Genomic DNA, 20,978 nt, shown 5'->3' with positions numbered 1-20,978 from the left:
ATGATTCCATATGTGTTATTTCATAGTTTTGATGTCTTCACTTTAATATACAATGTAGAAAATAGTAAAAATTAAGAAAAACCCTGGAATGAGTAGGTGTGTCCAAACTTTTGACCGGTACTGTATGCGTCTACGTCTATAAATCTCTTGATGCTGCGTCTAAATTGTTATGGCTGATATTTGTCCGAAACATTGTTCCCCCTGTTGCCGTCTTGGTTGGACCAGGACTCTTGAAAAATAGATTTGATATTTTATCCCGGCATGTTTCCCAATCCCAGATTAAAGGGCCCGTTTCCCAATCCCAGATTAAGGCTGCTGCTAGCGGGACTAGAAAGCTCCTTTAGTTAAAAAGAGACGTCGTTTAAATCCAGGAGGAAGGATTCATCTGATTGGCCTTCAGTGGCTCCAATGGTAAGAGCGTGGCACTAGCAACGCCAAGGTTGTGGGTTCAATTCCCGCAGGGATCACATACTATAAATGCTTTGGATAACAAAAATGTCTGCTAAGTAGCAGATATTATGATGAGAAGAGTTAGACTTTGTTTGTTGTCTGTTTTCCGGTCTGTTTAGCCCCCACTTCGCTAAATTCTCCTACGCAACCGTGTTGCGTTTCCCTGCCTGACCACTACTCCCATACATCTGTTGTTTCCCTGCCTGACCACTACTCCCATGCATCTGTTGTTTTCCTGCCTGACCACTACTCCCATACATCTGTTGTTTCCCTGCCTGACCACTACTCCCATACATCTGTTGTTTCCCTGCCTGACCACTACTCCCATACATCTGTTGTTTCCCTGCCTGACCACTACTCCCATGCATCTGTTGTTTCCCTGCCTGACCACTACTCCCATACATCTGTTGTTTCCTGCCTGACCACTACTCCCATGCATCTGTTGTTTTCCTGCCTGACCACTACTCCCATGCATCTGTTGTTTCCTGCCTGACCACTACTCCCATGCATCTGTTGTTTCCTGACCACCTCTGCACTGACCACTACTCCCATACATCTGTTGTTTCCCCTGCCTGACCACTACTCCCATACATCTGTTGTTTTCCTGCCTGACCACTACTCCCATACATCTGTTGTTTCCCTGCCTGACCACTACTCCCATGCATCTGTTGTTTCCCTGCCTGACCACTACTCCCATGCATCTGTTGTTTCCCTGCCTGACCACTACTCCCATGCATCTGTTGTTTTCCTGCCTGACCACTACTCCCATGCATCTGTTGTTTTCCTGCCTGACCACTACTCCCATGCATCTGTTGTTTCCTGCCTGACCACTCTTCCCATACATCTGTTGTTTTCCTGCCTGACCACTACTCCCATACATCTGTTGTTTCCCTGCCTGACCACTACTCCCATACATCTGTTGTTTCCCTGCCTGACCACTACTCCCATACATCTGTTGTTTTCCTGCCTGACCACTACTCCCATACATCTGTTGTTTTCCTGCCTGACCACTACTCCCATACATCTGTTGTTTCCCTGCCTGACCACTACTCCCATACATCTGTTGTTTCCCTGCCTGACCACTACTCCCATGCATCTGTTGTTTCCCTGCCTGACCACTACTCCCATGCATCTGTTGTTTCCCTGCCTGACCACTACTCCCATACATCTGTTGTTTCCCTGCCTGACCACTACTCCCATGCATCTGTTGTTTTCCCTGCCTGACCACTACTCCCATGCATCTGTTGTTTCCCTGCCTGACCACTACTCCCATGCATCTGTTGTTTCCCTGCCTGACCACTACTCCCATGCATCTGTTGTTTCCCTGCCTGACCACTACTCCCATACATCTGTTGTTTTCCTGCCTGACCACTACTCCCATGCATCTGTTGTTTCCCTGCCTGACCACTACTCCCATACATCTGTTGTTTCCCTGCCTGACCACTACTCCCATACATCTGTTGTTTCCCTGCCTGACCACTACTCCCATACATCTGTTGTTTCCCTGCCTGACCACTACTCCCATCCATCTGTTGTTTCCCTGCCTGACCACTACTCCCATGCATGTCCAACATTATGTTGTGTTGGACATGCTGAGATCTGCATATTTGTCACCTTAGCATGTTTCGCACTACAGGATGTTATTTGCGTTAATTGAGCTGTAATAAAATTCAGCAGTTGAATGTTTTCTCAGGACAGCTACAAATACTTTTTGAAGTTTCCCCAGAGTTTAAAGCGTGGGTGCAAACGTCCTTGAGGGCCACACAACTGAAGAGTTCAGAACCCAGGACACACACCTCCCACCTATCCAATGGTAGCTATGGAAAACACTTGACAGAGGCGTGTGTTTGATTGTTTACCTTGATTGTTGAGGCTGGAGACCACCTCGTCTCCGTCTGAGTCCTACACTTTGAAACACATTTCAGGAGTTAGCCAGGTAACTTTGGCCAACTCTGAGTTCAACTGGGGATAACCAGTACTATAAAAAGGTGGCTCACCTTTTAGCCAGGTAAATTTATAACGGCAACAAATCCTTCAGATCTAACCTGCTATTTGGCAGGCTAACTCACGGATAACTCCACTTACCCTGAATTAAAATGACGGAGCTGCGAGTTGAGGACCAGTGAAATCAGATTTCCTCCCTCTCGCAAAGATTGTGTCATCATCCCCTTCATTTGAGGAAGACAGCTGATTAAAGAGCGACTACACTTCCTGATTTGGCCTGTTTTTTTTTGGCTAGCTCATCAAAAAATGCTGCCGGCCATGACTGAAGCCAAATTAGATTTGTCTTGGGGGTGTGATTCGATATAGCAGTTACTGATGTTTGTCCCCCATGAGACACCATAGTAATCACTTCCTCAAAATAGTCAGAATGAATCTAAGATTAAAAAAAATAATTACAGATTTATTGAGTTGACGTTCTTGCGGAGGAGCTTTTAGTCGTGTAATTTTACATCTAGCTAAAAAGAGGTTTGGTGCAGTATTTCTAAAGTAAAGAAATGTGTTGTCTAATGTAAACAGTGCTGCGCTGCGGTTCCCACTAGGATTCTGGGCCGCTGGGCTTCTGGGCTTCTGGGCCGCTGGGCTTCTGGGCCGCTGGGCCGCTGGGCTTCTGGGCCGCTGGGCTTCTGGGCTTCTGGGCCGCTGGGCCGCTGGGCTTCTGGGCCGCTGGGCTTCTGGGCCGCTGGGCTTCTGGGCCGCTGGGCTTCTGGGCCGCTGGGCTTCTGGGCCGCTGGGCCGCTGGGCTTCTGGGCCGCTGGGCTTCTGGGCCGCTGGGCTTCTGGGCCGCTGGGCTTCTGGGCTTCTGGGCCGCTGGGCCTCTGGGCCACTGGGCCGCTGGGCCACTGGGCCTCTGGGCCGCTGGGCCGCTGGGCTTCTGGGCCGCTGGGCTTCTGGGCCGCTGGGCCTCTGGGCCGCTGGGCCACTGGGCTTCTGGGCCGCTGGGCTTCTGGGCCGCTGGGCTTCTGGGCCATACGAGTGGATAGATGCAAATCACCGCAGCTGGTTATCCCGCGGTAGAGAGCGCATTGTCGAAATCAAAACCCAACCTTGATTTAGTCGTTTCGACGCACTTCGGTTCCAAACTCCGTTTTAGACGAGAATGACTGACCAGAATGATCCTTTTTACACTTTGAAGTCAATTTTGACACTGGAATAAAAAATGTGTGACTCATAGATGCCACATAGGTCTTTAGGGGCAGTCGCTCTTTAGATATTTGATTAATCAAATGTTTTATAACACCTATCACATTACACATTTGGTAATGACATGATGCCTTTGAAAGTTAATAAAACTTGTATGACTAACATTTTAAAATCGATAGGAGTGGGGGAAAAACGGTGCATTGTAAAGCACACCAAAGACTGCATTATCGATAAGTAATACAATAAAGACTGCTCTTCTAAAAGACTATTTCACACCACCGCCTGATGAATTTGCAAATAACTATTTGGCACAAATGAAAAACGTGGCACTAACTCGCCCATGGCTTGATGTTTCAGCATCGTCTCAACTAAGAGTTCTGTGTTCGACCGTGTCACGTGCGACATGCACGTGGACTAACAGTATCCACCGTCGTAGTACAGATGAAGCCTGAGCTGGAATGTGAAGCTAACTGCTAGCTGGTTAGCGTTAGAAAACTCTTGAGTAGATCTAACTTGCTAAAGTTATGTTGATGGAGCTTGCTTCATATGATACCCCTGAGGTGTCTCTTACCTTGATGTTGAGGCTGGACACCACAACGTCTCCTGTTACCTTGATGTTGAGGCTGGACACCACAACGTCTCCTGTTACCTTGATGTTGAGGCTGGACACCACAACGTCTCCTGTTACCTTGATGTTGAGGCTGGACACCACAACGTCTCCTGTTACCTTGATGTTGAGGCTGGACACCGGTTCCTTGATGTTGAGGCTGGACACCACAACGTCTCCTGTTACCTTGATGTTGAGGCTGGACACCACAACGTCTCCTGTTACCTTGATGTTGAGGCTGGACACCACCGTTCCGAGGCTGGACCCACAACGTCTCCTGTTACCTTGATGTTGAGGCTGGACACCACAACGTCTCCTGTTACCTTGATGTTGAGGCTGGACACCACAACGTCTCCTGTTACCTTGATGTTGAGGCTGGACACCACAACGTCTCCTGTCGGTGTGATGATGGGAAGGTTCTCACAGCTGATGCCCTTCTCCACGTCTATCACCTGACCTGCGCACGCACAACGGGACAGTTCAGGACACAGAATACGCACGCCAACATTATACAGCACCAGTATACCCATTTCTAGACATAACACTGTAATAAGCCGGTGTAATAACACTGTAATAAGCCGGTGTAATAACACTAATAAGCCGGTGTAATAACACTAATAAGCCGGTGTAATAATACTGTAATAAGCCGGTGTAATAACACTAATAAGCCGGTGTAATAACACTAATAAGCCGGTGTAATAATACTGTAATAAGCCGGTGTAATAACACTAATAAGCTGGTGTAATAACACTGTAATAAGCTGGTGTAATAACATTTGAGGACACACCCAAAAGGGAAGAGTGGTGAACACAGCACACACCAACATAGGTTCAGTGGGTTTCAGTGCCAGTTAAAATGTTTGTGTAATAACAACGATGGTGTGTAATGACAACGATGGTGTGTATTAACAACGATGGTGTGTAATAACAACGATGGTGTGTATTAACAACGATGGTGTGTAATAACAACGATGGTGTGTATTAACAACGATGGTGTGTAATGACAACGATGGTGTGTATTAACAACGATGGTGTGTAATAACAACGATGGTGTGTATTAACAACGATGGTGTGTAATAACAACGATGGTGTGTATTAACAACGATGGTGTGTAATAACAACGATGGTGTGTATTAACAACGATGGTGTGTATTAACAACGATGGTGTGTATTAACAACGATGGTGTGTATTAACAACGATGGTGTGTATTAACAACGATGGTGTGTATTAACATTTGTCGGTACACCCTAATAGGAGAGTGTTGATTGGCTGAGAGGTCTAAGAGAATAGCCTAGTGAGTGGTTCAGTTCCCACTTGGAAAAAAATTAAGAGTACAGATTAATAATACGGGACAATATACAAACGTTTGAGAAAGATCATTTAAAAAATACAATTTTATTGAGACATTTATTTATTGGTTTCTTTTCATTTTGATCAATGTAAATGTAAATGAATTGAAGGTCATTTGTGGATGTAAAAATCAAAATGTACCGATTTTTAAGGTCGTCATATTTTTTTATGCCGGAAAAAAATATGGAGTTCCCGCTGAAAAAGTTTGAATACCACGTTTCCATCCACATGAGTAAAGTCAGTTAATACAATGACGACAGCTGTGATGGAAACCGGAAGTTTCGGTACAATTTTATAAATGCCGACCGATAATTTGTTCGTTCAACATAGTGGGATCTTTATGTGTTGGTCGATAAAGTTAATTATGCGGCTAATGGTGGTGGAAAGTATTGATATACACTGAACAAAAATATAAAAACGCATGAGCTGAAATAAAAAAGATCCCAGAAATGTTCCATGCACACAAAAAGCTTATTTCTCTCAAATGTTGTGCACAAATGTGTTTACATCCCTGTTAGTGAACATTTCTCTTTTGCCAAGATAATCCATCCACCTGACAGGTGTGGCATATCAAGAAGCTGATTAAACAGCATGATCATTACACATGTGCACCTTGTGCTGGGGACAATAAAAGGTCACTCAAATTTTGCGGTTTTGTCACATAACACAATGCCACAGATGTCTCAAGTTGAGGCTGACTACAGGAATGTCCACCAGAGAATTTAATTTATCTACCATTTTACAGAATTTGACAATATGTGTGGGTGAGTGGTTTCCTGATGTCAATGTTGTGAACAGAGTGCCCCATGGTGGCGGTGGGGTTATGGTATGGGCAGGCATAAGCTACGGACAATGAACACAATTGCATTTTATCGACGGCAATTTGAAGGCCCATTGTCGTGCCATTCATCCGCCTCCATCACGTCATGTTTCAGCATGATAATGCACGGCCCCATGTCGCAAGGATCTGTACATAATTACTGGAAGCTGAAAATGTCCCAGTTCATCCAAGGCCTGCATACTCAGACAATTTTTTTTTATATATATATATATAAAAATATAACATTGTAAAGTGGTTATCCCACTGGCTATAAGGTGAATGCACCTATTTGTAAGTCGCTCTGGATAAGAGCGTCTGCTAAATGACGTAAATGTAAAGTCACCCATTGAGCATGTTTGGGATGCTCTGGATCAACGTGTACGACAGCGTGTTCCAGTTCCCGCCAATATCCAGCAACTTCTCACAGCCAATGAAGAGGAGTGGGACAACATTCCACAGGCCACAATCAACACCCTGATCAACTCTAAGCGAAGGAGATGTGTCGCTCTGCATGAGGCAAATGGTGGTCACACCAGATACTGACTGGTTTTCTGATCCACACCTCTAGATGCATATCTGTATTCCTAGTCATGTGAAATCCATAGATTAGGGCCTAATGAATTCATTTCAATTGACTGACTTCCTTATTTGAAATGTAACTCAGCAAAATCGTTGAAATTGTTGCGTTCATATTTTTGTTCAGTATAATAACCATCATATCGAAGTAAACTTGGGAGTCACGCGACGATATGGTGTCCTGTCCTTCCAGTACGACTCGGGAAACCATGCAGTTTATTAGGCTACAGATGAAATAAGTTACGATGAACTTCACAGGGTGGTGAAAGGGTACGGTGATGAGTTTGATGCTCCTTTTCCCAATTAAATATCGAGGTTCTTATTCTGGTGACATGATGATCGATGCTCGACTGCCGTTTCACAAAAACATTGCTGGCTCTTATCCATAATAATCTCATCGTGTAGACTAGCCTACCCAGCGCTGTATCTGCCAGCTGTCGGCGAGAGAGCATGTGCCAAAACCAGAGAAGGCACATTTGCTATTTAACGGTTTGTGACAAAACAAAAAAATCGGTAGAGTTTAAAATGCGATGGAAACACATTGAACTTTACATTTTTATTCAGTACATGAACACTTAAGCACTACGTCATCACTCAGATTTTATATTTTTTTAAAATCTGCAACAAGTCCGTTTGGTAGAAACACCACTGGTGGGAAAATGCACATATTTTCATGCAGATTTGAGAATATTTTCGCATGAAAATCTGTCGCCAATTGGATGGAAACTTAGCTAGCATGTTAGAAAAAATAAAAGAAACCAATAAATATACAGTGGGGAAAAAAAGTATTTAGTCAGCCACCAATTGTGCAAGTTCTCCCACTTAAAAAGATGAGAGAGGCCTGTAATTTTCATCATAGGTACACATCAACTATGACAGACAAAATGAGAAAAAAAATCCAGAAAATCACATTGTAGGATTTTTAATGAATTTATTGGCATATGATGGTGGAAAATAAGTATTTGGTCAATAACAAAAGTTTCTCAATACTTTGTTATATACCCTTTGTTGGCAATGACACAGGTCAAACGTTTTCTGTAAGTCTTCACAAGGTTTTCACACACTGTTGCTGGTATTTTGGCCCATTCCTCCATGCAGATCTCCTCTAGAGCAGTGATGTTTTGGGGCTGTCGCTGGGCAACACAGACTTTCAACTCCCTCCAAAGATTTTCTATGGGGTTGAGATCTGGAGACTGGCTAGGCCACTCCAGGACCTTGAAATGCTTTTACGAAGCCACTCCTTCGTTGCCCGGGCGGTGTGTTTGGGATCACTGTCATGCTGAAAGACCCAGCCACGTTTCATCTTCAATGCCCTTGCTGATGGAAGGAGGGTTTCACTCAAAATCTCACGATACATGGCCCCATTCATTCTTTCCTTTACACGGATCAGTCGTCCTGGTCCCTTTGCAGAAAAACAGCCCCAAAGCATGATGTTTCCAACCCCATGCTTCACAGTAGGTATGGTGTTCTTTGGATGCAACTCAGCATTCTTTGTCCTCCAAACATGACGAGTTGAGTTTCTACCAAAAAGTTATATTTTGGTTTCATCTGACCATATGACATTCTCCCAATCCTCTTCTGGATCATCCAAATGAACTTCAGACGGGCCTGGACATGTACTGGCTTAAGCAGGGGGACACGTCTCGCACTGCAGGATTTGAGTCCCTGGCGGCGTAGTGTGTTACTGATGGTTGGCTTTGTTACTTTGGTCCCAGCTCTCTGCAGGTCATTCACTAGGTCCCCCCGTGTGGTTCTGGGATTTTTGCTCACCGTTCTTGTGATCATTTTGACCCCACGGGGTGAGATCTTGCGTGGAGCCCCAGATCGAGGGGAGATTATCAGTGGTCTTGTATGTCTTCCATTTCCTAATAATTGCTCCCACAGTTGATTTCTTCAAACCAAGCTGCTTACCTATTGCAGATTCAGTCTTGCCAGCCTGGTGCAGGTCTACAATTTTGTTTTTGGTGTCCTTTGACAGCTCTTTGGTCTTGGCCATTGTGAAGTTTGGAGTGTGACTGTTTGAGGTTGTGGACAGGTGTATTTTATACTGATAACAAGTTCAAACAGGTGCCATTAATACAGGTAATCGAGTGGAGGACAGAGGAGCCTCTGAAAGAAGAAGTTACAGGTCTGTGAGAGCCAGAAATCTTGCTTGTTTGTAGGTGACCAAATACTTATTTTCCACCATAATTTGCAAATAAATTCATTAAAAATCCTACAATGGGATTTTCTGGATTTTTTTTCCTCAATTTGTCTGTCATAGTTGACGTGTACCTATGATGAAAATTACAGGCCTCTCTCATCTTTTTAAGTGGGAGAACTTGCACAATTGGTGGCTGACTAAATACTTTTTTTCCCCACTGTATTTACTCAATAAAATTGTATTTTTCAAATTATCCTTCTCAAAAACGTTTGTATATTGTCCCATAAAATAATCTGTAATCTGAATTTTATAAAAACATAAAGAAATCCAAGTACAAAAAGAAAAATAGAACTGCAGTTAGACGCCGACTGAATACCACTGGTCTAAAAAAATAGCCTAGTGATTGGTTGAATTCCTTGTCAGCCAGTTTACCTCGTATCATGATTGGTCCCTCCACCCTGGTGCCGTGCTGCACCACCTGTGTCCCTCCCCCAGTCTCCCCCTCTCCTCCCTCCGCAGAGCGACGGAACACCCCCTCACGCACGTCCTCGAACACGGAGAACATCTCGTGCACACGGGCTGTGTACCCCGCCAGCTCAGTCACCTGGACCGGGTCAAAGGTTATACAGTAAATCAGGGCAGGTGGAAACGTTTATTAAAAAACGTTTATTATACAATTAGATCATGATAGAGCAAGACTCCCAAATGAAAGTCAATTAAATGACTGAGTCCCAAATGGCACGCTTCTGACCCCTGTAACTATTCCCCAGGTTGTTGCTGTAAATGAGAATGTGTTCTCAGTCGACTTACCTGCTAAAATGAGTGTTAAATAAATAAACCCATAGGGCTCTGGTCTAAAGTAGTGCACTATAACCCATAGGGCTCTGGTCTAAAGTAGTGCACTATATCCCCATAGGGCTCTGGTCTAAAGTAGTGCACTATAACCCACAGGGCTCTGGTCTAAAGTAGTGCACTATAACCCATAGGGCTCTGGTCTAAAGTAGTGCACTATATCCCACAGGGCTCTGGTCTAAAGTAGTGCACTATAACCCATAGGGCTCTGGTCTAAAGTAGTGCACTATAACCCATAGGGCTCTGGTCTAAAGTAGTGCACTATAACCCACAGGGCTCTGGTCTAAAGTAGTGCACTATAACCCATAGGGCTCTGGTCTAAAGTAGTGTACTATAACCCCTAGGGCTCTGGTCTAAAGTAGTGTACTATAACCCATAGGGCTCTGGTCTAAAGTAGTGCACTATAACCCCCTAGGGCTCTGGTCTAAAGTAGTGCACTATATCCCCATAGGGCTCTGGTCTAAAGTAGTGCACTATAACCCCTAGGGCTCTGGTCTAAAGTAGTGCACTATAACCCCTAGGGCTCTGGTCTAAAGTAGTGCACTATAACCCATAGGGCTCTGGTCTAAAGTAGTGCACTATAACCCATAGGGCTCTGGTCTAAAGTAGTGCACTATAACCCATAGGGCTCTGGTCTAAAGTAGTGCACTATAACCCCATAGGGCTCTGGTCTAAAGTAGTGCACTATATCCCCATAGGGCTCTGGTCTAAAGTAGTGCACTATAACCCATAGGGCTCTGGTCTAAAGTAGTGCACTATAACCCCTAGGGCTCTGGTCTAAAGTAGTGCACTAGAAAGGGAATGGGGTCACATTTGGGACGCGATAAATAAATGAAAATATGAGAGCCTCACCTCCTTGTAGGGAATCATTAACCTCTTGACAGTGAGGGGTTAGGGAGTAGGGGTTAGGGTCTAGGGGTTAGGGAGTAGGGGTTAGGGAATAGGGGTTAGGGACTAGGGGTTAGGGACTAGGGGTTAGGGACTAGGGGTTAGGGAGTAGGGGTTAGGGAGTAGGGGTTAGGGAGTAGGGGTTAGGGAGTAGGGGTTAGGGAGTAGGGGTTAGGGACTAGGGGTTAGGGACTAGGGGTTAGGGACTAGGGGTTAGGGACTAGGGGTTAGTGGTTAGGGAGTAGGGGTTAGGGAGTAGGGGTTAGGGAGTAGGGGTTAGGGTCTAGGGGTTAGGGTCTAGGGGTTAGGGTCTAGGGGTTAGGGAGTAGGGGTTAGGGAATAGGGGTTAGGGAATAGGGGTTAGGGAATAGGGGTTAGGGAATAGGGGTTAGGGAATAGGGGTTAGGGAATAGGGGTTAGTGTCTAGGGTCTAGGGGTTAGGGAGTAGGGGTTAGGGAGTAGGGGTTAGGGAGTAGGGTCTAGGGGTTAGGGAGTAGGGTCTAGGGGTTAGGGAGTAGGGTCTAGGGGTTAGGGAGTAGGGTCTAGGGGTTAGGGTCTAGGGGTTAGGGTCTAGGGGTCGTTTCTATAGCCTCACCTCCTTGTAAGAGCTCATGATTCTCTCGACGGCGTCGGCGGCTGAGTTGAGGAGGTTCCTAGCCGTGGAAAAGGCCTGAGCCCTCTCACTCACTAGGTCCTCCTCTTTCAAATTCATGGCCAACTGCTTCACGTCCTCGGAGTCTGATGGCATACATAGGATACATAAGCACTTCATAGCCCATACATAAGCACTTCATAGCCCATACATAAGCACTTCATAGCCCATACATAAGCACTTCATAGCCCATACATTAGCACTTCATAGCCCATACATAAGCACTTCATAGCCCATACATAAGCACTTCATAGCCCATACATAAGCACTTCATAGCCCATACATAAGCACTTCATAGCCCATACATAAGCACTTCATAGCCCATACATAAGCACTTCATAGCCCATACATAAGCACTTCATAGCCCATACATAAGCACTTCATAGCCCATACATAAGCACTTCATAGCCCATACATAACACATTTATAAGCCTGCTCCTTCTCCGTCTGGGACGGGAGACCCTCAGTCTGATGGATAAACACAGTGATGATCCCAGAGTCCAGAGAGGACATCAGAGCCTGTTGCAGATGTGGGGGGGTGCCCATAGTTCCAACAGCTGTAGGTTTAATGCTGCAAATCTATCACTACTGTAAAACGGAGGGGACACATAGATAGAGTATGTTAGATTTATTTTTATTCTTTTTACAAAGCTGGACATGAGACAAGCCTACCAGCAGCTACTTTTGGATGGTGACGCAGGGGTAGCCCTGACTATCGACACACACACACACACACACACACACACACACACACACACACAGGGGGGCTTTTCAGGGTAACAAGGCTCCAGTTTGGAGTGTCCACAGCAGTGCCCATTTTTCAACGCTACACGGACACCTTGCTAGCAGGCATCACAGGGCAGGGGTCCAGACGTATCTGGATGGATGACATACTGATTACAGGCTGGACCCTTGAAGAGCATAACTCTCAGCTGGAGGAAAGGGCTGAGGCGCTTTGTGGAAGCAGTGCTGCGACAGCAGAGCGAGAAGCGCATTTTCGCTGCACCCAGTGTTGAGTTCCTGGGGGTTCCATGTTGACGAGGATGGCGTGTGACCGGCCCAGGGTAAGGTAAAGGCCATTAAGGAGGCAGAACAAGTCTGAGCGCCGGCGGTTTCGTTTGCTTCTCAACATGTACAACTGCTTCCTGCCTGATAAAGCTAGTGTTGGAGCCTTTTGCTGTCAAGACGTTGCATCAGAATTTGTCAGGTCCATAACCGACCACAAGCCCTTGCTGGGCCTGCTTCGTCATATGAAGCCCATGCCCCAGATTCTTTCCCTCGATGGTCAGATGGATCCAGATATTGGGAGCCCATAGTTATGAGCGCCGCTATCGTCCAGGGAAGCAGCTGGCTAATGTGGATTCCCCGAGTCACCTGCCACTCGCTATCCCTTTGTCTGAACCTCCTCCTCCCTGGGAAGTGATGCTGTTGGAGGTTTTGGCTGATGCCCCTCCTCCCTGGGAAGTGATGCTGTTGGAGGTTTTGGCTGATGCCCCTCCTCCCTGGGAAGTGATGCTGTTGGAGGTTTTGGCTGATGCCCCTCCTCCCTGGGAAGTGATGCTGTTGGAGGTTTTGGCTGATGCCCCTCCTCCCTGGGAAGTGATGCTGTTGGAGGTTTTGGCTGATGCCCCTCTCCATGGGAAGTGATGCTGTTGGAGGTTTTGGCTGATGCCCCTCCTCCCTGGGAAGTGATGCTGTTGGAGGTTTTGGCTGATGCCCCTCCTCCCTGGGAAGTGATGCCCCCTCTCCATGCTTCTAGGAGAGCAGCACTGACCTGGAAGGATCCTGTCCTGTCCCGGGTGCGTCGCTGGGTGCTACATGGATGGGTCTACGAGGTCCCTGCTCCACCCAAGGCCGCTTTGCACCCATCGGCGTGGACGGCAATGAAATGGTCTCGTCTTCATAGACTTTGCTGGTCCGTTCGAAGGAAAGACTTCTCATGGTAGTGGAATCCCACTCAGCATCTGGAAGTAGCCATGGTTTGCTCGATGAGTCCCACTCAGCATCTGGAAGTAGCCACGTTAGCTCGATGAGTCCCACTCAGCATCTGGAAGTAGCCACGTTAGCTCGACGAGTCCCACTCAGCATCTGGAAGTAGCCATGGTTTGCTCGATGAGTCCCACTCAGCATCTGGAAGTAGCCACGTTAGCTCGATGAGTCCCACTCAGCATCTGGAAGTAGCCACGTTAGCTCGACGAGTCCCACTCAGCATCTGGAAGTAGCCACGTTAGCTCGACGAGTCCCACTCAGCATCTGGAAGTAGCCACGTTAGCTCGACGAGTCCCACTCAGCATCTGGAAGTAGCCACGTTAGCGCGACGAGTCCCACTCAGCATCTGGAAGTAGCCACGTTAGCGCGACGAGTCCCACTCAGCATCTGGAAGTAGCCACGTTAGCTCGACGAGTCCCACTCAGCATCTGGAAGTAGCCACGTTAGCGCGACGAGTCCCACTCAGCATCTGGAAGTAGCCACGTTAGCTCGACGAGTCCCACTCAGCATCTGGAAGTAGCCACGTTAGCTCGACGAGTCCCACTCAGCATCTGGAAGTAGCCACGTTAGCTCGACGAGTCCCACTCAGCATCTGGAAGTAGCCACGTTAGCTCGACGAGTCCCACTCAGCATCTGGAAGTAGCCACGTTAGCGCGACGAGTCCCACTCAGCATCTGGAAGTAGCCACGTTAGCGCGACGAGTCCCACTCAGCATCTGGAAGTAGCCACGTTAGCGTGACGAGTCCCCAATCAGGGCACGTTAAGGAGCGCGCACAGACACTCCCATATATAGCTTGTGCGTCTCATAGGTGTGTGAGTTCAGTCAACAGTCAACATGTTTACTGCCTGCACCATGGAGCAAATAGCCTAAACCTACCTTTCTGATTGTACTTTCACCAGGTCACGGACACAACACATTCCTAACCCACCCACACACAACCCATTCCTAACCCACACACAACCCATTCCTAACCCACCCACACACAACCCATTCCTAACCCACCCACACACAACCCATTCCTAACCCACCCACACACAACCCATTCCTAACCCACCCACACACAACCCATTCATAACCCACCCACACACAACCCATTCCTAACCCACCCACACACAACCCATTCCTAACCCACCCACACACAACCCATTCCTAACCCACCCACACACAACCCATTCCTAACCCACCCACACACAACCCATTCCTAACCCACACACAACCCATTCCTAACCCCCACACACAACCCATTCCTAACCCATAGCCCATGAATAAGCGTGCTCCTCCTCCAGAGACATGGTCAACGGCCTCAGCCTCTACCCAGCCTCTACCCGCCCCCAGTCTCTACCCACCTCACGCCCCCAGCCTCTACCCGCCCCCAGCCTCTACCCACCTCACGCCCCCAGCCTCTACCCGCCCCCAGCCTCTACCCACCTCACGCCCCCAGCCTCTACCCGCCCCCAGCCTCTACCCGCCCCCAGCCTCTACCCACCTCACGCCCCCAGCCTCTACCCACCTCACGCCCCCAGCCTCAACCCACCTCACGCCCCCAGCCTCAACCCACCTCACGCCCCAGCCTCTACCCACCTCACGCCCCCCAGCCTCTACCCGCCCCCAGCCTCTACCCACCTCACGCCCCCAGCCTCTACCCACCTCACGCCCCCAGCCTCTACCCACCTCACGCCCCCAGCCTCTACCCACCTCACGCCCCCAGCCTCTACCCGCCTCCTCACGCCCCCAGCCTCTACCCGCCTCTACCCGCCCCCAGCCTCTACCCGCCCCCAGCCTCTACCCGCCCCCAGCCTCTACCCGCCCCCAGCCTCTACCCGCCCCCAGCCTCTACCCGCCCCCAGCCTCTACCCGCCCCCAGCCTCTACCCGCCCCCAGCCTCTACCCGCCCCCAGCCTCTACCCGCCCCCAGCCTCTACCCGCCTCACGCCCCCAGCCTCTACCCGCCCCCAGCCTCTACCCACCTCACGCCCCCAGCCTTGCGTTTTATACAGTTCCCTTAATTCCATTCAAGCCATTACAATGAGCCCATCCTCCCAAGTCCTCCACTGGACCACAGACTAAGGTGTTCCTCCCTTAGGGCACGGGCAGGCAACTAGATCCAGCCGCCGGACGATTTTTGTAGGAGCGGATGGTCAGGGAGTCAGAACATAGGACCACTCAAATACAATGTTATAAAACCACTAGTGGAACAGCCTCATTACCGTATTTGGAGAACCCTGTGGCGGGTCTTACCATATTTGGAGAACCCTGTGGCGGGTCTTACCATATTTGGAGAACCCTGTGGCGGGTCTTACCGTATTTGGAGAACCCTGTGGCGGGTCTTACCGTATTTGGAGAACCCTGTGGCGGGTCTTACCGTATTTGGAGAACCCCGTGGCGGGTCTTACCGTATTTGGAGAACCCCGTGGCGGGTCTTACCGTATTTGGAGAACCCCGTGGCGGTGATGATAGGTACAGCCACCATGACGAGTCCCGAGGCGCTCCACAGGTATTTCATCAGGAACTGCTCTAGCATCACGTACCATAGACGCTTAAACAGGATCAGGTTGATCTGGGACGACAGGGAGCGGTAGGAGCGCTGCAGCTGGGACATTTCCACCTAGTGGCGGGAGGACAACATCACATCAACATATATAATATTATATAAATAATAAGGCCTAGATAATAACATATTGTAATTTAGCAGACACTTCCATCCAAAGCCACGTACAGCTCAGTGAGTGCATAATCATTTTTAGTATGGGTATCGGATCCCTGAAGGAATTGAACCCACAACCTTAGCTTTGCAAGCGCCACTCTCTCACCAACAGGTAGCTAGCGATAAGAGCATTGCGCAACAAACCAAAAGGTCGCTGGTTCGAATCCCCGAGCCGACAAGGTTAACAAATCTGTGGATGTGCCCTTGAGCAAGGCACTTACCCCTAATTGCTCCTGTAAGTCGCTGTGGATAAGTCAAATTACTACAATGTAATGTAATGTGTCACACAGGACCAATTCATGGGGTCGATGCATGGCGTGGGTAAGAGTCAGGATTGCAAACCAACATAGCTCTGCACTAAAGAGTGTTGAAACACAGGGGTTTAAAAACAGCAGCATTTCACTGGTTTGATCCCCAGGTTCAGGTCGCAGGCTGACACCACAAACCCTTAGCGTGCGTCCCAAATGGCTCCTATTTAGTGCACTACTTTTGAGGGCCCATAGGGCTCTGGTCTAAAGTAGTGCACTATGTAGGGAATAGGGTGCCATTTGGGACGAAGGCTTAGTCTCTGGACACAGACAGGCAAGCACACAGCACACACAGGAGATTAGGTTCACTCTAGTAGTTTTCCATGAACTTTGTTTCTACTGGGTCACATGACAAGAGTGTCTGCTAGCTGACTTCTGGTCTGACCGCCTGACTGTGGCTGCTAGCTGACTTCTGGTCTGACCGCCGGACTGACCTCGGGTTTGACCACCTGACTTCTGGTCTGACCACCTGACTGCGGCTGACTTCTGGTCTGACCACCTGACTGCGGCTGACTTCTGGTCTGACCGGCTGATTGCGGCTGACTTCTGGTCTGACCGGCTGACTTCTGGTCTGACCACCTGACTGCGGCTGACTTCTGGTCTGACCACCTGACTGCGGCTGACTTCTGGTCTGACCGGCTGATTGCGGCTGACTTCTGGTCTGACCGGCTGACTTCTGGTCTGACCACCTGACTGCGGCTGACTTCTGGTCTGACCACCTGCCTGCGGCTGACTTCTGGTCTGACCGGCTGACTTCTGGTCTGACCACCTGACTGCGGCTGACTTCTGGTCTGACCACCTGACTGCGGCTGACTTCTGGGTCTTACCACCTGACTGCCTGTGGCTGACTTCTGGTCTGACCACCTGCGGCTGACTTCTGGTCTGACCACCTGCGGCTGACTTCTGGTCTAACCACCTGACTGCGGCTGACTTCTGGTCTGACCGGCTGACTTCTGGTCTGACCACCTGCCTGCGGCTGACTTCTGGTCTGACCGGCTGACTTCTGGTCTGACCACCTGACTGCGGCTGACTTCTGGGCTGACCACCTGACTGCGGCTGACTTCTGGGTCTTACCACCTGACTGCCTGTGGCTGACTTCTGGTCTAACCACCTGCGGCTGACTTCTGGTCTGACCACCTGACTGCTGCTGTAACGAGGGTTCTCTTTGCCACACAGGCGAGAACATTACAAAATCATATCATGAAACAGTGTTTTTACTCAATGCAATGTCTGGAATGCCTGACAGACAAAGAGTCCTTTCATTATTTCTTCAAGCGGTACACTATGCCTGCAGAATCCCAGAGCCACTATGAGAGGCAGAGACATCAGTCTTATCATTTCTTTGAACCGCCATAATATCTCTGAACTTTGAGCAGGGTCATTCTGACAGTGAGACCGGTCAACGGTCATGTTTACCTTGTGTCCTCCGTAGAAGGCAGCATATTTACTACGTGTATATTCCATGCTGTCACAGTCACTAGCCCATTCAAGCTTAACATCCTTATCATTTATCGCCCTCCACGTTCCCTTGGAGAGTTCATCAATGAGCTTGACACCTTGATAAGTTCCTTTCCTGAGGATGGCTCACCCCTCACAGTTATGGGTGACTTTAACCTCCCTACATCTACCTTTGACTCATTTCTCTCTGCCTCCTTCTTTCCTCTCCTCTCCTCTTTTGACCTCACCCGCTCACCGTCTCCCCCTACTCACAAGGCAGGCAATACGCTTGACCTCATCTTTACTAGATGCTGTTCTTCTACTAATCTCACTGCAACTCCCCTCCAAGTCTATGTCCCCTATCCTCCCGGCCGGCTCGGTCCTCCACTCCTGCTCCGTGGCTTGACGACTCATTGCGAGCTCACAGAACAGGCCTCCGGGCAGCCGAGCGGAAATGGAGGAAAACTAGACTCCCTGCGGACCTGGCATCTTTTCACTCCCTCCTCTCTACATTTTCTTCCTCCGTTTCTGCTGCTAAAGCCACTTTCTACCACTCTAAATTCCAAGCATCTGCCTCTAATCCAAGGAAGCTCTTTGCCGCCACCTCCTCCCTGCTGAATCCTCCCTCTCTGTGGATGACTTCATCAACCATTTTGAAAAGAAGGTTGACGACATCCGATCCTCGTTTGTTAAGTCAAATGACACTGCTGGTCCTGCTCACACTGCCCTACCCTATGCTTTGACTTCTTTCTCCCCTCGCTCTCCAGATGAAATCTTGCGACTTGTGACAGCCGGCCGCCCAACAACCTGCCCGCTTGACCCTATCCCCTACTCTCTTCTCCAGACCATTTCCGGAGACCTTCTCCCTTACCTCACCTCGCTCATCAACAAATCCTTGACCACTATGTCCCTTCCATCTTCAAGAGAGCGAGAGTTGCACCCCTTTTCAAAAAACCTACACTTGATCCCTCCGATGTCAACAACTACAGACCAGTATCCCTTCTTTCTTTTCTCTCCAAAACTCTTGAGCGTGCCGTCTTTAGCCAACTCTCTTGCTATCTCTCTCAGAATGACCTTCTTGATCCAAACCAGTCAGGTTTGAAGACTGGTCATTCAACTGAGACTGCTCTTCTCTGTGTCACGGAGGCTCTCCGCACTGCTAAAGCTAACTCTCTCTCCTCTCCTCTCATCCTTCTAGACCTATCTGCTGCCTTTGATACTGTGAACCATCAGATCATCCTCTCCACCCTCTCCGAGTTGGGCATCTCCGGCGCGGCTCACACAGCCCGTCTGGTGTTTAACCTTCCCAAGTTCTCTCACGTCACCCCGCTCCTCCGCACACTCCACTGGCTTCCAGTTGAAGGCCGCATCTGCTACAAGACCATGGTGCTTGCCTACGGAGCTGTGAGGGGAACGGCACCTCCGTAACTTCAGGCTCTGATCAGTCCCTACACCCAAACGAGGGCATTGCGTTCATCCACCTCTGGCCTGCTGGCCCCCCTACCTCTGCGGAAGCACAGTTCCCGCTCAGCCCAGTCAAAACTGTTCGCTGCTCTGGCACCCCAATGGTGGAACAAGCTCCCTCACGACAGCGGAGTCACTCACCACCTTCCGGAGACATTTGAAACCCCACCTCTTTAAGGAATACCTGGGATAGGATCAAAGTAATCCTTCTACCCTCCCCCTACCCCCCCCCCAAAAAATATAAAAATAATAGATAATACTAAGGAAGTCTCAAGGTTTTGCTCGCGTGAGGTAGAGTATCTATAAGCTGTAGACCACAGCTGTAGACCACACTATTTACCAAGAGAGTTTTCATCTATATTTTTCATAGCTGTCTATTTACCACCACAAACCAATGCTGGCATTAAGATTGCACTGAATGAGCTGTATAAGGCCATAAATCAACAGGAAAACGCTCATCCAGAGGCAGCGCTCCTAGTGGCCGGGGACTTTAATGCAGGGAAACTTAAATCCGTTCTACCTAATTTCTACCAGCATGTTAAATGTGCAACCAGAGGAAAAAAAAACTCTAGACCACCTTTACTCCACACACAGAGACACATACAAAGCTCTCCCTCGCCCTCCATTTGGCAAATCTGACCATAACTCTATCCTCCTGATTCCTGCTTATAAGCAAAAACTAAAGCAGGAAGCACCAGTGACTCGATTAATAAAAAAGTCAGATGACGCAGATGCTAAGCTACAGGACTGTTTTGCTAGCACAGACTGGAACATGTTCCAGGATTCTTCAGACAGCATTGAGGAGTACACCACATCAGTCACTGGCTTCATCAATAAGTGCATCGATGATGTCGTCCCCACAGTGACCGTACGTACATACCCCAACCAGAAGCCATGGATTACAGGAAACATCCGCACTGAGCTAAAGGGTAGAGCTGTCGCTTTCAAGGAGCGGGACTCTAACCCGGACGCTTATAAGAAATCCCGCTATGCCCTCCGACGAACCATCAAACAGGCAAAGAGTCAATACAGGACTAAGATTGAATCGTACTACACTGGCTCTGATGCTCGTCGGATGTGGCAGGGCTTGAAAACTATTACAGACTACAAAGGGAAGCACAGCCGCGAGCTGCCCAGTGACACAAGACTTCCAGACGAAGCTAAACCACTTCTATGCTCGCTCGAGGCAAGCAACACTGAAGCGTGCATGAGAGCACCAGCTGTTCCCGGATGACTATGTGATCACGCTCTCCGTAGCCGATGTGAGTAAGACTTTTAAGCAGGTCAACATTCACAAGGCCGCAGGGCCAGACGGATTACCAGGACGTGTACTCCGAGCATGTGCTGACCAACTGGCAAGTGTCTTCACTGACATTTTCAACATGTCCCTGACTGAGTCTGTAATAACAACATGTTTCAAGCAGACCACCATAGTCCCCGTGCCCAAGGACTCTAAGATAACCTGCCTAAATGACTACTGACCCGTAGCACTGACATCTGTAGCCATGAAGTGCTTCGAAAGGCTGGTCATGGCTCACATCAAGAGCATTATCCCAGAAACCCTAGACCCACTCCAATTTGCATACCGCCCCA

At 48.7% G+C, this 20,978-nt stretch overlaps 1 protein-coding gene across 1 annotated transcript in view; it reads right to left on the bottom strand.

Annotated features, from left to right (window-relative positions):
* The window catches only part of abcd1 (ATP-binding cassette, sub-family D (ALD), member 1), a 50,375-nt gene that overhangs the window by 22,971 nt on the left and 6,426 nt on the right, over positions 1–20,978 (bottom strand). The window contains exons 5-8 of the mRNA XM_045207007.1: positions 15,897–16,077; positions 11,426–11,568; positions 9,523–9,694; positions 4,564–4,658 (exon numbers count right to left, since the gene is read on the bottom strand). Of these exons, the coding sequence (XP_045062942.1) occupies positions 4,564–4,658; positions 9,523–9,694; positions 11,426–11,568; positions 15,897–16,077 (591 nt within the window). The remainder of the gene's footprint in view (positions 1–4,563; positions 4,659–9,522; positions 9,695–11,425; positions 11,569–15,896; positions 16,078–20,978) is intronic.

The sequence above is a fragment of the Coregonus clupeaformis genome, chromosome 24 (genome assembly GCF_020615455.1).
Source record: "Coregonus clupeaformis isolate EN_2021a chromosome 24, ASM2061545v1, whole genome shotgun sequence".
Classification (NCBI taxonomy): Eukaryota; Metazoa; Chordata; class Actinopteri; order Salmoniformes; family Salmonidae; genus Coregonus; species Coregonus clupeaformis.
This window is presented reverse-complemented; position numbering and strand designations above follow the sequence as displayed.